Raw genomic sequence first — 15,753 nt, 5'->3', positions numbered from 1 at the left:
GACGGCCAAAATCGCTGGGGGCATGAAAGAGCTTGGTTTATGCTTAGTTTTACTATTCTAAATTAGAACTCAGTATAAGGTGATTTCCCTTTCCTTCCTGGAAACTCAAATATTGACCCTAGTTCTGATCGTGCCATCAAAAGGTTAGAAATCACAACCAACTAGGCATTTGTTTTGCACCAAATTGACTTCCAGGAATGTGCATACAACAGGGCAATATAGGGTGAAGTCTTCACTGTACAGTGCTTCAAGAAGAAATACTTCTATATTTAGTTATGAACACCCGATTATTATACAATGAAAAGAGCAATTGGCATGCGTGAGTGAACGAACCCAACATATAACTAATCCAAAAAAGATGGCACTTACAACTGCCGCGAGAAAATCTCAAGTTTCCCCAATCCAAATGCGGCCGAACAAAATCCTCATATTAATACATCCTTTGAAGCTTATCAGCACATCGGAGAAAAGCAATGAGACACTTCCATGTTCCGGTGCTTTGCAAATTACAAGGAATTATTCCCCCGACGTCGAACCCATTCCAGAACAAGACTAGCTTTTCATACTGATACTACATGGGCCCTCTGCATGTGTTCTAACTGCAAGCCGATCCAGCGGAGTCTCATATCCTTGGGAGAATAAATGTAGGATATAACCGAAAATTGAACTGATCGCCAACCACACCTCAACTCATTATGTGTATCCTTGAGAAATCCCGCATAACATACATTGGGAAACTAATCTAGAGTACACTATATCCATCAGGTTTGGGAGGCATCAATAATCCATTGCCAAACCTTCAGCTCACCGGTTCCATCCCCAGTGAAAAATAAACCACCAGGTCCAGTTTGTATTGCCCTAATTTCCTGCTTGGAGAATATTCTGCCCCTATCACTGAACCTATAAAACAAAGGAGAGTCACTTCAGAAAAACGTCAGAAGTAAAGAAAACAGAAATGATCTTAGTATGGTAACTTTCTTACGATGGCAGGTCATAGAGGCGGACAGTGTTGTCATTTAATGAACATACTAGCACAGGTTTTGATTGTGCATCAGGCATGCCAGTAAGAGCAAGTGCACCCTACAAACGGAACAAAGCAATTAGATCGTAGATACAGCAGAACATAATTCCCAAACTTTTGGTAAGGTAGATCATGCAAGAGAAGGAGAATATTCTTGAGAAGACAGAAGCTATTGTATTGTAACCTACACGTTGTGAATCAGATAACAAGCCACCATAGCTGCCTACTGAAAGGGATTAAAAGGTGCTAGGCACTCAGCAGGCAATTTGTAGCGCCTTGGTCACTTCAGTGGCGCCTGGGCACCTTGGCGTTTGCCATGGCAACATCCCATTTGACCCACTAGCAGGCGCGGAAGAGAGATCGGAGCGAAAATAGTGCTAAGCAGCGTTTTGCCAGCCCCTTGGTTGCTTTAAGTGGCGACGTTTGCCACGGTGACACCCCATTTGTCCCACTAGCAGGCGTAAATGAGAGATCAGAGTAAGAATAGTGCTGAAGGGAGAGAACGCCCATCAGTGCACTATGGCCGAGCCCACAGCTGCTGCACTATCTGTGTAGGGTTTCCTCTGGCACTCCGTGAAAGCCACCACACATACAAACAGCAGCCGTGCGGCAGCAAGCACCAGTGTTGTTACCAGCGACAACGACATCCTGCCGGAGATGACCATATCAAATCCCACAAGCGATGCTGATCGCGATTCCTCACAGGAGTCGTCTATTTCTCGTCAGAGGTTGTTTTCTGGCCACAGGAACTCATTGGCTGCCTATAGCCAAGCCGCCAAAGCAGCGTATTTGGCTGCTGCCAAGCACTTTAGTGCATGTGGACAAGGGCCTTACTAGTTACTACGCCTTTTTAGGGCTTGTTTGGTTGCACGGGATTCCTCGGGGATCCCCGTCAAAAACCGGGGCGTGGAGCCCACGCGGCAAGTCGGCCCATGGAAAACTACCAAAGCATTTGGTTGCTTACCACCATGAATTCTCCGTCCCTATCCGCGTCGTTTCCATGGGGAAATTTCCATGTCTCGAGGGTCCGGGAGGAAACCCTCGGCTCGTCCTCTCTCAAGAACAAGAAATGACGACGCAGCGTCTGCAGATTTCTCCACCTAGCGACCGGCACCACCGCCTCCTTCTCTGGCGCCAACCCTCAACGATGCGCCTCCAAAATCACCTACCCCAAGTGACGGCCATGGCTGGGCGTCATCCTTCCCCTTCCCCGAAGATTCGATACACCTCGGATCTACTGTCTCGTCCAGCAATGAGATGGCCAAGCGGTGTCGTCCTCCTCCTTCGACCAAGGTTGCTAGGTTAGCGCCTCCTCCTCCTACTGCTACAACTCGTTTCGCTTCTTCAGTTCTGGCCTTCATCATCCCGTGCCGATGAGACAACCTTCCTTTTCCCTTTCCCTTGGTGTCCAAACAGCAACCCATGGTTGTGCGGGGATCCTAGGTGAGCATGGAAATCCCCCCTTAGGGATTTATTGCCCAAGCCTTTTCATCCACAACCACCAAATGAGCCCTTAAAGGTTAGTCCACACTCTACAATTTCCTACCCCCTCCGTTCCAGAATTCTTGTCGTGGTTTTAGTTAACGGAGGGAGTACATACTAACTTCAGTTGATAGAATTAAAACAAATCTCAGTTTGTCACCACATTTCTATGTTATAACTTATAAGATTGGTAATATTAATTTTCCTTTGCAACGAGAAAAATATTTCGTTAAGAAGAAAATTTGCATGCGAAAATGTTAGTAATTCTTGAGATCTAAAGGATTTTCAATTACCTTCTACCAAATTTTGTGAGGATCACAAAGCATGACTTTGAAGACTTATTTGATGAACTCAGCAAGTAGCAAATGCTTGAACTTCAAAGACTAAAATTGAGTACTAATTCAAACATCAAGCAAGCCAAACAATTGGGAGTTTGAGACCCATCTGGTCGTGAACATGAGATACAAAATCATTGCATAAGTATTGCTCGGAGGCTCGAAGGAGTATCAATTACTCCTATCAAACAAGGGCATTAGCAAGAGTCGAATGGATCTTCTAACTGGAGAGATGTTTCAGAGGGAAATGTTCTGCTGAATGGCAATGATAACTACAAAAGGGGGAAGATGGTACTCCCTCCGATCCATATTAATTGTCGAGTCTGCGACAATTAATATGGATCGGAGGGAGTAATAAATGGTGGTTCAAAAATCTTGTAGGGGATATTACCTTGATGGATAAGTCTATGTACTAAGGTCTTTGTGAGGCTGCAGCACATGGTCCTTTGGCTGCAGCACATGGTCCTTGTGGCAGTTAGGATAGAATCCCTGGCCATCAAGGACTGGCAGTTAGGATAGCATCTTAGACTAGCATCTTAGACTGGCATCTTAGCAGCATCTTAGACTAGCATCTTAGCATATGCTTGGCTGGCTAGCAGCCTATAAGTATGTATCCCCAACCCCTCAGGTTGGCATGGCATTGTGTGAGAAATAAACCAACGAAAATTGTCCCAACTCTCCTAGTGTCATCCACAACTATGAAATGCTCAGGCTGAAAGGTCTAACAAGTGGTAACAAAGCCAGGTTATCTTGTACCCTGAGCATTTCCTGCTTACCTCCCTCACCGGGAGCTGAGCAACCCAAGTCGGTAGCAGCAGCTGCTCCGTCTGCCTCTGGTTACCTCCCTCCCTCTGGACTGTCGAGCAGCGGCTCGGCAACAACAGCCTCTTCTTCACGCAACAGCCCCCCTGCAGCGAGCCATGTCTGCAGGACGCTCTCAGCACACGGCTACCTCGAGCATGCGGCGCCGGCAGGAGGCCGAGCGCGCCGTGGCAGAGGAGCGTGAGCGAGCGGCTGTAGCAGCAGCTGCTGCGGCGGCAAGGGTGTCGAGGCTGGCTGCAGCGGAGCTGGCAGCAGCCAGAGCGGAGGTAGAAGCAGCCAAGGCGGAGGTAGAAGCAGCAGCAGCAGAAGCAGCCCGTGAGGCTACGGCGGATGCCAAGGCACTCCGCGGCGGCCCCGGCAGCTCCAGCAGCTCCGCGCCTGCGGACGACGGCGCCGACGCAGATCGCGCCAAAGTGGCGCAGGAGCGGACGGCGCAGTGGGCAGCCGAGCACGCCCGCGCTCCAGGTGGAGGCGCGCACCGCGACGGCGGCTGCAACGACCAGGACCGCGGCCTCCACGAGGTCCGGACTGTGGTCAGGGATGTTGGTCCCAGTGTTGGGTGGCCTACCCTCACTAAAACCAACTACGTCGAGTGGGCCGGGATCATGAAGGTCAGGCTCTAGGTGCGGCGCATGTGGGAGGCAGTCCAGGACAGCAACGTCGACCACCTAGAGGATCGACGGGCGCTGGACGCCCTCATCGCCGCAGTCCCGCCCGAGATGCAGTTCTCGCTTTCCAACAAGCGGACTGCCAAGGAGGCTTGGGACGCCATCGCCGCAGCACGCATCGGCAGCGACCGTGCTCGCAAGTCCACTCTGCAGGCACTTCGTAAGGAGTGGGAGAGCCTGGCTTTCAAGCCAGGTGAGGACGTTGATGACTTTGCTCTCCGTCTCAACACTCTGCTGCAGAAGATGGTGAAGTTTGGTGATGCCACCTACACCGAGGAGAGAGCTGTCGAGAAGCTTTTTCGGTGCATTCCCGAGAAGTACAAGCAGATGGCTCGCTCGATCGAGTCGTTGTTGGACCTCTCCACGATGACGATCGAGGAGGCGATAGGCCGTCTCAAGGTCGTCGACACCGACGAGCCACAGCCTCCCTCGGGGCCCATCACCACCGGCGGGAAGCTGCTCCTAACTCAGGAGCAGTGGGATCCCAGCCTTGGTGACAGGAAGAAGGGGGAGCCTTCTTCCACGACGGGCGGCCGCAAGCGTGGCAAGCAGCGTAAGACGCGAAGAGGCCCCCCGGGCAGGGCACAAGGACGTGCCGAAGGTGACGCCCGCGGAGACGCCAAGGACGGCGCCGCTGGCAAGCCCAAGCCGGCACAAGACAATAGTTGCCACAACTGTGGCCGGTTTGGCCATTGGGCCAATGAGTGTCGTCAACCACGACAAGGCCAGGCTCACGTCGCACAGGCGAAGGAGGAAGAGACGGCTCTGTTCATGGCGCATGCAAGCATTGAGCTATCCTCAGCGACACCAGTCGCAAAAGCTCTCATCCACCTCGACGAGCCAAAAGCACACGCTCTTCTCGGCGATGGCTCCGGGAAGGACAAGACTACGGGGTGGTGCCTCGACACCGGCGCCACCCACCACATGACCGGTCGAAGGGAATTCTTCGCCGAGCTCGACTCCGATGCGCGAGGCTTCGTCAAGTTTGGGGATGCCTCCGCTGTGGAAATTAAGGGCGTCGGCTCCGTCATCTTCACCACCAAGGCGGGAGAGCACCGGCTGCTCACCGGTGTCTACTACATCCCCGCGCTAAGGAACTCCATCATCAGCTTGGGACAGCTGGATGAGAACGGCTCACGCGTGCTGATTGAGCATGGGGTCCTATGCATCTGGGATCGCCAGGGTCGCCTTCTCGCCAAGGTACCCAGAGGTGGAAATCGACTTTACGTCCTTGATGTGCAGGTGGCACAACCGGTCTGTCTCGCTGTCCGTCGGGACGATGAGGCGTGGCAATGGCATGAGCGCTTTGGGCACCTTCATTTTGAGGCCCTGAAGCGTCTAAGTGCCAAGGAGATGGTGCGAGGCCTGCCATGCCTCGACCATGTGGAGCAGTTCTGCAACATCTGCGTGATGACGAAGCAGAGACGACTCCCCTTTCCCCAACAGGTGAGTTTTCGGGCCAAGGAGAGGCTGGAGCTCGTGCACGGAGACCTGTGCGGCCCGGTGACGCCAGCCACACCAGGAGGTCGACGCTACTTCCTGCTGCTCGTCGACGATCTCTCCCGTTACATGTGGGTGATGATCCTCGGCAGTAAGGGAGAGGCGGCGGACGCCATCAGGCGCGCGCAGGTTGGTGTGGAGGCGGAGAGCGGCCGCAAATTGCGCGTGTTGCGCACTGACAACGGCGGCGAATTCACGGCGGCTGAATTCGCGTCGTACTGCGCCGATGAGGGCATCCAGCGCCACTACTCCGCGCCGTACAGCCCGCAGCAAAACGGCGTCGTCGAGCGGCGCAACCAGACGGTTGTGGGGATGGCTCGAGCTCTCCTCAAGCAGAGAGGGATGCCGGCTGTCTTCTGGGGAGAGGCAGTGCTAACAGCCGTCTACATCCTAAACCGCTCGCCTACCAAGGCACTCGACGGCAGGACAGCGTACGAGGCCTGGCATGGGCGGAAGCCGGCGGTCTCCCACTTGCGGGTCTTTGGCTGCCTTGCGTTCGCCAAGGAGCTCGGTCACATCGGCAAGCTCGACGACAGGAGCACTCCGTGAGTCTTCATCGGCTACGCGGAGGGCTCAAAGGCCTACCGCATCCTCAACCCAAAGACACAGCGTGTGCGCACGACGCGAGACGTTGTGTTCAACGAAGGGCGAGGGTGGCAATGGGACAAGGCGGTGGACGACGGCTCGACGCCGACGTACGACGACTTCATTGTCGAGTACGTCCACTTCAAGGAAGCCGGGGGAGCAACCAGCTCCTCGTCGCCGGGCACGCCTACCCCGCCCCCCAAAACCACATCGACTCCGGTGCCTGCTACGCCGACGGCACCACAACCGGCGACGCCGCACACTCCAGCCCCGGCAGTCACCACCCCGGGCTCATCTTCATCAGCACCAGCTCACGCAGAGCACAACCCGACGAAGTTCGCTTCTCCGCTCACTCACGACGAGGAGCGGATCGACGCGTATTATGGCGGCGAACCGCTGTGGTATCGTACGATGGAAGATCTACTCGGCGACCAGCCGGTGCCGGGACTGGTGCCACGTGACCTAGAGGCGCAGCTACAACTCGCGTGTGAAGACGGCGAACCACGGTCTTTTGCAGAGGCCGAGAGAGACGCGGCATGGCGCGCCGCGATGCAGTTGGAGATGGATGCGGTCGAGCAAAACCGCACCTGGGAGCTCGCTGACCTCCCTCGTGGTCACCGCGCAATCACCCTTAAGTGGGTGTTCAAGCTGAAGAGGGATGGAGCCGGCGCCATCATCAAGCACAAGGCTCGCTTGGTGGCCCGAGGCTTCTTGCAACAGGAAGGAGTCGACTTCGACAACGCTTTCACTCCCGTGGCACAGATGGAGTCCGTGCGACTTCTCCTCGCGCTGGCTGCCCAGGAGGGCTGGCATGTCCATCACATGGATGTCAAGTCGGCATTCCTCAACGGCGACTTGAAGGAGGAAGTCTACGTGCATCAGCCACCGGGATTTGCGATCCCTGGCCAGGAGGGCAAGGTACTCCGCCTGCGCAAGGCTCTCTATGGCCTACGGCAGGCACCTAGGGCGTGGAACGCCAAGCTGGACTCCACGCTAAAGAAGATGGGCTTCGAGCAAAGCCCGCATGAGGCGGCCGTCTACCGACGGGGCAGTGGAGGAAACGCCCTGCTGGTGGGCGTCTATGTTGACGACTTGGTGATTACCGGCACCAAAGATGCAGAGGTGGCAGCGTTCAAGGAAGACATGAAGGCCACCTTCCAGATGAGTGATTTGGGGCTCCTCTCCTTCTATCTTGGGATTGAGGTGCACCAGGATCACTCCGGGATCGCGCTTCGACAGTCCGCCTACGCCAAGCGCATCGTTGAGCTAGCTGGGCTCACCGACTGTCACCCAGCTCTCACTCCGATGGAGGAGAGGCTGAAACTGAGCCGCGACAACAAGGCGGAGGAAGTGGATGCTACGCAGTACCGACGCCTTGTGGGGAGCCTTCGCTACCTCGCCCACACACGGCCGGACTTGGCATTCTCCGTCGGCTATGTCAGTCGGTTCATGGAGCGACCGACGTCGAAACACCAGCAGGCAGTGAAGAGGATCGTCCGCTACGTAGCAGGGACCCTCGACCACGGCCTCCACTACCCTAGGTGTCCGGGGGCGGCACACTTCGTCGGGTACAGCGACAGCGACCACGCCGGCGACATCGACACCAGCAAGAGCACGAGCGGGATCCTCTTCTTCCTCGGCAAGTGTCTCGTGAGCTGGCAATCAGTCAAGCAGCAGGTGGTGGCCCTGTCCAGCTGTGAGGCTGAGTACATAGCGGCCTCCACCGCCTGCACTCAGGCGCTCTGGCTCGCTCGACTGCTTGGTGATCTTCTTGTTCAAGACACCAGAACGGTGCAGCTCCTGGTGGACAGCAAGTCCGCCCTGGCCCTGGCAAAGAACCCCGTTTTCCACGAACGGAGCAAGCACATCCAACTGAGGTACCACTTCATCCGCAGCTGTGTGGAAGAAGGGAGCATCGAGGCGAGCTACATCAACACCACGGACCAGCTCGTAGACCTGCTCACCAAGCCTCTTGGGAGGATCAAGTTCCTCGAACTCTGCTCCAGGATCAGGATGATTCAACCCTCCCACAAAACGACGTACAAGACTTAGGGGGAGAATGATGGATAAGTCTATGTACTAAGGTCTTTGTGGGGCTGCAGCACATGGTCCTTGTGGCAGTTAGGATAGAATCCCTGGCCATCAAGGACTAGCAGTTAGGATAGCATCTTAGACTAGCATCTTAGCAGCATCTTAGACTAGCATCTTAGCATATGCTTGGCTGGCTAGCAGCCTATAAGTATGTATCCCCAACCCCTCAGGTTGGCATGGCATTGTGTGAGAAATAAACCAACGAAAATTGTCCCAACTCTCCTAGTGTCATCCACAACTATGAAATGCTCAGGCTGAAAGGTCTAACATACCTTTGGAAAGAATTTTTCTGGCAGCTTTTCCAAAACAGAAACACCTCAGGAAGCCTACTGAAACGGAAAAACTGGGAGGGTGATATCAACTGTAAACTGTGCGGGCAGGGCAAGTGCAGCCCAAATATCATGCTTTGGAATCCTCAAATCACATGTATCTTGTTCTCATTTTCTTTCAGGTGGTGGCTAGGTGGAAGGTTACAAGAAACAATAAGGTCAGTGAATACAACTTGAACTGCATGCAATTTGCAACTCTTTTGTAGGGCACTTCACTCAGTCCAGAAAAGGATCAAACTGGTACGAATCAGAGAAAGGTATCTACTGTTCTCAAACACACACTTGATGAAGACTCTTAGGCATTTCAATGTCAGTGGCTACGAAGAAAGGTAAGCCTCTATGAAGATGTCTGCTGGCTAACTGAAGCTTCTTGTTTACGTAGTTCTTTCTTTTCAGGAGCAGTAATCTCTTTTTCAAGGTAGTTTTTCGAAATCATCGTTCCTTACCATTCATTGGTGGTAAGTGTTACTTCACTTACAAGCTAAGGAACAATAGATGCAGGAGGATTGTCCATCCATACAATAGCCGGCGAGAACCTACCTAGCCTAGCAAGTTCATGAGCAACAAAATTTGCTTGTCTAAGGCAATGCTCAAACTGAATTTGTTGGAATTCACAAGCTATGTGATAGCAGTCATCAAAGAATGCCGCGCCAACTCCAGCAAATCCAGCTCCATCCTTAAACGCCGAGATAACATCCAAGCTATCCAAGTTGACAATCAATCGATTACATCATAAGGATTGTGCTAGGTTCAGCCCATGCTTCATTGCTGTGACCTTGGCTGTTAGCACATCAGAGCACCATTTGATACGTCTGTCAGCAGCAGCTATAAATTTCCACGAGCCATCGCGAACAACAGCGCCAGCAGCTCCTTGTGGTGTATCAGCGTCAAATGCTGCATCCACATTTGGTTTAACAAAATTTCTCGGAGTAGGTGTCCAGACAGCCTGTTTAACAGCTGCTTCCGGTGAGTAGGCCGCTGCATAATGTGCAACCAATGATCTGACCACCATAGCTATCTGAGCCGGCATCTGAGTGGCCTCCCCATGTACCAGTTTCCTACGCTCCCACCATAAATCCCATGACCCAATAGCAACAATTAGATCAAGTTTTCTGAGACCAAGAACTGGTGAGTGGAGCTTCTCCTGTTCAAGCAAGAATTCCAACGCTGCTTCTCCAGCAAGGTCAACACCACATGGATGATCAATCATGCCATCCAACCCGAGAGCTGCCCACATGTCCTTGGCTATAGTTCTTTCTTTTCAGGAGCAGTAATCTCTTTGTCAAGGTAGTTTATTTCTACCTGGGTGTTGCTTTTTAGACCATACTTATTGAAACCAGATCACGAACCTGGTATGAACCTGTTTGGGTTAATTCAATAAATGACACTACTAACTATGCATATTTGAGAAAGGCCACAACAAAAATCACTTGGATATGTCATTCTGATAATTTCAAGACCAAAATGTCCGCGTCTGCTCCTTTCTTCCCTTTCTCCAACCCTCACCTCATCGGCTCACTCGTGGGCTCATGGTTGCCACCTCGGTGATGGCCAAGTCATCACCACCAGCATGGACCATGCAGTTACGAAGCTCGCAGCAAGCTGCTGTTTTACCCATCGCCTATTATTTTCCATGGGAAGTTGCTACTTCCGCTTTGCCCAGCCACACTGTGTGCCAGATCTGTTCATGCTTCACAGCCCAGCATGTCAGCTTCTACAGTTGGGCATGGACAGAAAGGACAGGCAGGAAGATGAAGAAGATACAGGAAGGATACTAGGAAGGACGGCGAGCTTGCTAGAGCACTGCCACCGGTGGTGGGGAAGATAGGATGTGAGAGGAAAGAGGGAGTGGCAATTTAACTGAGAACAGAAGTAACATAAATTGGCATTTTAGCGTGTTCATGCCAATTAATGGCATCCAAGTGCTTATTAGAAGTTGGCATATTTTTGTAGTGTCATTTTTCAAATAAGCTGAGTTGGAATACTCCCTCAAGCCTGGTTTGTTAGTCAGGAGAACCATAGTGCGGCGACCAAGATGTCCCTTAAAACAAGGAGAGAGCTCAATTTTCAAGGGATTTATTGCTTGGGCGACTAATATATGAGGATTATCGAGCCGACTAATACACCCGACTGGAGGGAGTAGTATTTATCGAATTAACCCTTGCTTCAAGGACCTTAGTTAAGTGCAATAGCTTGTATATCAACCAAATAGTTGAATACAAAATTTTAAAAATAAAATAACAATATTATTGAACTTAACAGTCATTTGACCAGTTCACTCACTGGTCTGGTTCAAATATTCAAGTTCAATGGTAGACAAGTTGACATGGATTGATGTATGTAGATTTCTGACACCATATAGATGTTGAGCTTGCATGTGCAAAATTCTGAATATGTTTAGCATATGACGAGGAAATCCTAATAGTAAGTTCAAATAAGTGTAAACAAGATCTTATAAGATTATTAATTGTATTGTATATTACTGAAGCAAGACATAAATAAGAACAGCGCTACACACAAAAAAGGGCCAAGAAAGGATGAATCAGAAGTTAAGAGGAAAGGTGTAACAAAACAAACTGCAATCGCGCAACATGACAACTGTATAAGAGTTTCGGAGCACATACGTTCTCCTCTTTGTGTGTATATGTTACTTCCAAGTTTCCACTTTCTGTAGCCGCCCAGACCTAAGAAAAATAGAACTTAGAAGTATGAATTGTATTGAAAAGGACAAATGTGTAATAGGAATGTAAGAATTTGTAGAATCATTTGATAACAAGGGGACAAGGACAGAGACTAACTTTTATTGTTTGATCCAAAGAACAAGATAACAGAAACTGATCCCAGCATAGTAGAGACATAACTACATTCGTATGATCAGAAAGAGTCTGTATGCACTGCAACGTTGCCAGATCCCATACCTGAAATATTTGTCATTTTCTTAACATTATTTGTAGAATGGGAGTAAACCAAAGCGACAACATGTTCTGATCTTAATTGAACAATGTAATGCTAAAGTACCATCTGTCGCGTGAAGCAAAATAAGTCCAGGTGACTGAAAATCGTGCACATTAAGAAAGAAGAGATACTTCATGTTGAATCAAGATTGGGGATACCAAAAGTACCAGAAAAAATTCAACAGCAACAGGGCAATAACAGAGTTCCCACAGCATCAGACACCATATTTAAGTGTTACAGCATTGAGGTATTTTATTTTATTTGTTGGGATTGGAGCCTTCCCACTAACGTAGATGACGTTTTTTTTTCGAAGTACTTGTTACAAATGTTCCACATGCCGGTTGAGATATCACCATAAAATGTGCATGTAAACTCACAGTAAGTTATTGAAGTGAGCGGCCACTCTAAATTCTAAAGTTATATGTGATGCAGGACTGCAACACCCATAGTAACAGTGCCTAACCTGATGCAGATTTGCACAAACATTAGATGCCAGTTTTGCTTGTATAGTTACATTTATTCTGACTACATAGTAGCACAAATCTCAGGCATCATCTGTTATACATCTGACTCGTGACTCCAGACGAAGTGACGAACTAATTACCAATATGCCTACCTCTTAAATTAATGAGAACAGTCAGAAGTGTATAACTATGTGCAATACATGGGTCTACTTTGCTTGTGCATACTTCCATGATCCACCATTAGAAGAAACACGGAGGATAAAACAGATGTTGACCTAAAGAGATGGAAGTGTTACAAGCTAACAGAAATTCATGATCTGATGCATGCATCAAAGCCTACTACATTAACTGTACCTAAGAATGTGTGAACAACAATGCACAAGTTCTCAGTCCTTACTCTAATGGTTTTATCCATTGAGCCAGAGTAAAGTCTCATGCCTCCTACTATTAACGAAACAACAGCAAGCTGGTGCCCGGTAAGAGAAGCAGCTGGCTCAAAACAATTTGTCACGGTGCTAAATCTCCATGCCAAAATCCTTCCATCCTGCACCAAGTGTAATACGAGAGAATGCATCATTAACAGAAATTATATTTGCCAAAACAAATGTTAGAGCCAAAGGAATTTAGTTCACCTGTGTTGCAGCAAAGAGTAGCTCATTGCCAATTGCGAGTGCATAGACTTGTCCAGTCGGCCCGGTGAGGTTCATTTCTGCTTGAGTTTGCATATTCCAAACCTGCAGCAACAGCTCATACAGTCAGACACACATGTGGAACAGCAATAGCATTGGGTTAAAATCACAAATCTCAAGCACCATTTCCTACCTTGACAGCATCAGGTATTCCAACAAACAACCATGGCCCCTCGCTGATCATGCACCCAACCTCACCCCCCACGGGGAGGACACCAGCACACTATCACACACCATATAGAAAATAAAGGTACTGAAAATTGTCATACAGAACACACAATCCTTCCAAGGATACAATTCAATGATGCCTCAGCTACCTGTCCAGTTTGACAATCCCAAAGGCGCACTGTTCCATCCTTACTACCAGAATACAGCTTGTCTGACCCAGTAGGCAGTGCGATCCCTGTCACAACCTGAAAGGACGCACAGCATTTGATCAGCGACGTTTCGAATTTTACTAGACGGTCTTATCTGTAGATGAAGTACCTTCTCGTGGCCCTGGAGAGGGGTGAGCAGAGTGATGCTATTGCTCATGCAATATGTGTGCGGGTAGCGGCACTTCTCGCCGTAAGTGCAGTCTCCGGCGAGGAAGAACTTGCAGGGCCGGTCGGGCACCTTGTGCCTCACGCCACCGTCTGTGCCTCCGGGGCCCCTCCCCCATTTGTTGAAGCCGCCGCCGCCGCGGCCGCCTCCTCCTGAGTTGGGGTTGCGCCAGACGTGCCCACCAGGGCCATCCCTTTGGTTCGGGCGCTTGGTGGTGGCCGCCTCAGGGAGCTCGCTATGGAGGAAGGGGCAGGGGAAGCGATTGCATCGCCCAGCGCGCCAATGGATGCAGACCTTGGTAGAGGAAGACGAAGAGGCGGCGCCGGGCGCCGGTCCGAGGCGGTTGTGCACGCGCTTGTTGCCGAAGCGGCCGTCGGCCTCGAAGTCCATGGGCGTCGCCTAGGGTTTGTCGGGCTCGGGAGGCGGCGCGGGCAGGGGAGGAAGTAGTCAGATAGTATTCGGGGTTTGACGGGAGCAGCGGCGGGGAGGTTGAATTTATTAAGGAAGTAGGGTCGCGTGGAAGCGACGCGGCGAGGGCTCGCCGGAATGGATGGGGAGATCCGGATCGGAGCGGGGAGAGGAGGCGCTAACGGTGGCCCTGCTTTCCCCTTGGTCGGGTTTAGCTCGCGGGTGGAAGGTTGGGCCGGCTCCGGTTAATACAACGTGGCCGGTGCCCCGCAGGCCGGCTGACGCCGACGAAGCGAACCGCCTGATGGAAATACATACACGGTCTCGTTATGCAAGTACGAAGGAAAAAAAGTTTCTTATTTTATGCTATATAAAAGGGGATCTAGTATCTTTTTTAGTATAATACAGACGCAAACGCTCATACATACACACATACACTCATCTTATGAACGCACGCATGCACACTCTACCTCTATGAGCGGAAGGTCTGAAATAAATACAAGAAAATGCGAGCACCAGTGTCAAGTCTAAGACATAAACTCTGGTGGACTACCACTGTCCTTCTAACCATCCAGTCATGCGTTGGTTCAGTGGCGGAGCTACACCCCACGCCTGGGGTGCCTGGGCCCGGGTCATGGCAGGAGTATCCTTCATTGACTGTAGTGGTATTGTTACTGTTGGTCACTGTACATTATTGTAGCAACGAAGGAGGCCCGGGGCCCAGGGCTAGCCTGGCTCCGCCCCTGCGTTGGTTCGCAAGGTTTCTAGTATCTAACTATTAGTTTGTTTATAAAAGTTATTCATGTTAGATATATAGCAATTTACCAATAAGTTTAATCCAAAAATGTTTTAGATAAATCATGATGAACATAATAAACATGATGATCGAACGAATAAAAATACTACTCAAACTAGACATGTAATTGAGTATTTATATAACGGTAACATATGTAAATCAATTGCTAGAACGGAAGTTGCTGGAGCGATCCCTAATAAAACAGATAAGATGCATCCACAATAGCATCAGAAGTAATGTCGCCAGGAACTTATCGATGTCAGGGAAGTAGTCATCGCACAAGACCTTTTTGAAAACTTGATTGCCTCATGTGGTGTGAAGCGGGGTGGGAAAGATATTAACAACGTAAATCTTTTGAACCAGGAGATACTCTTATGTGGTGTTGTATTTTTTTTGATAAAGGATGCTTTTATTAACTTAAAATGTAGCATCAAGCAGGTATAAAAAGCATGATGAGCAACATTTGGTCTCTGCATGGCTAAAACGCACACAACCAAATACCAACAATCTGATAAAGTAAAAGATAAAACCCAACATCTTTGGCAATAGTAAAGTCATATAAGACCGGCATTATGCCTATGTCAAAGGAAGTGATGGACCGATCTGGAGATTATGCTGTCACCCATGTTGTACAATGAAGAGAACCAAAACTAGCCCAATACAAAGAGTGGAATGGTCCAAGTCGGTTCATATTGATCTACCACTAGTGAAATACATTTCAACTTTTCGGGTGTGACAAAAAGAAGGCAATGCATACACGTGGCATATGTTCTAGTCCGGCTCGGTTCATTAATGAAACACGATGCGCGTGCAAGGATGCCAATGAAGAAGGAGCGCATGGGTGTCCTTTTCTCAAGATCTTAGTGGTGTGTGGATAAATTATGAAATAACCCCTCTGCCTCCAAAATGATCCTTGGAAAGCCCCGAAACTCACAAAAGCTTACCAAAAGATCCCTCTGGTGTTCCAAAATAGCACATATGCCCTTCCCCCTGAAAACGCTGGGAATCCAAAAAACTAGCAGGAAAATGCTAGAAAAATAAAATTAGTGAAGGCAAGCTCAATAA

At 50.0% G+C, this 15,753-nt stretch overlaps 1 protein-coding gene across 2 annotated transcripts; it reads right to left on the bottom strand.

Moving 5' to 3' along the window:
* Positions 1-324: 324 nt before the first annotated feature.
* Positions 325-14,186, bottom strand: LOC109747836 (zinc finger CCCH domain-containing protein 17). 2 transcript variants are annotated; one of them, XR_012187911.1, is made up of 9 exons: positions 13,428-14,178; positions 13,259-13,354; positions 13,075-13,164; positions 12,885-12,986; positions 12,650-12,796; positions 11,632-11,751; positions 8,777-11,517; positions 983-1,080; positions 325-900 (listed from the first exon to the last, which is right to left on the bottom strand). XR_012187911.1 is itself a non-coding variant. In XM_020306876.4 (9 exons), exons 1-9 carry the CDS (start codon positions 13,872-13,874, stop codon positions 762-764), a joined length of 1,299 nt encoding a protein of 432 aa, XP_020162465.1. In that variant the 5' UTR covers positions 13,875-14,186; the 3' UTR covers positions 325-761. The 2 variants fall into 2 exon arrangements, 1 of the variants encoding a protein (XP_020162465.1); XM_020306876.4 differs by having other exon boundaries at positions 11,458-11,517; positions 13,428-14,186.
* Positions 14,187-15,753: the final 1,567 nt, after the last annotated feature.

This window comes from Aegilops tauschii, chromosome 6 (assembly GCF_002575655.3).
Source record: "Aegilops tauschii subsp. strangulata cultivar AL8/78 chromosome 6, Aet v6.0, whole genome shotgun sequence".
Classification (NCBI taxonomy): Eukaryota; Viridiplantae; Streptophyta; class Magnoliopsida; order Poales; family Poaceae; genus Aegilops; species Aegilops tauschii.
Note: the sequence above shows the minus strand (reverse complement) of the source record. Positions and strands in the feature narration are given on the sequence as shown.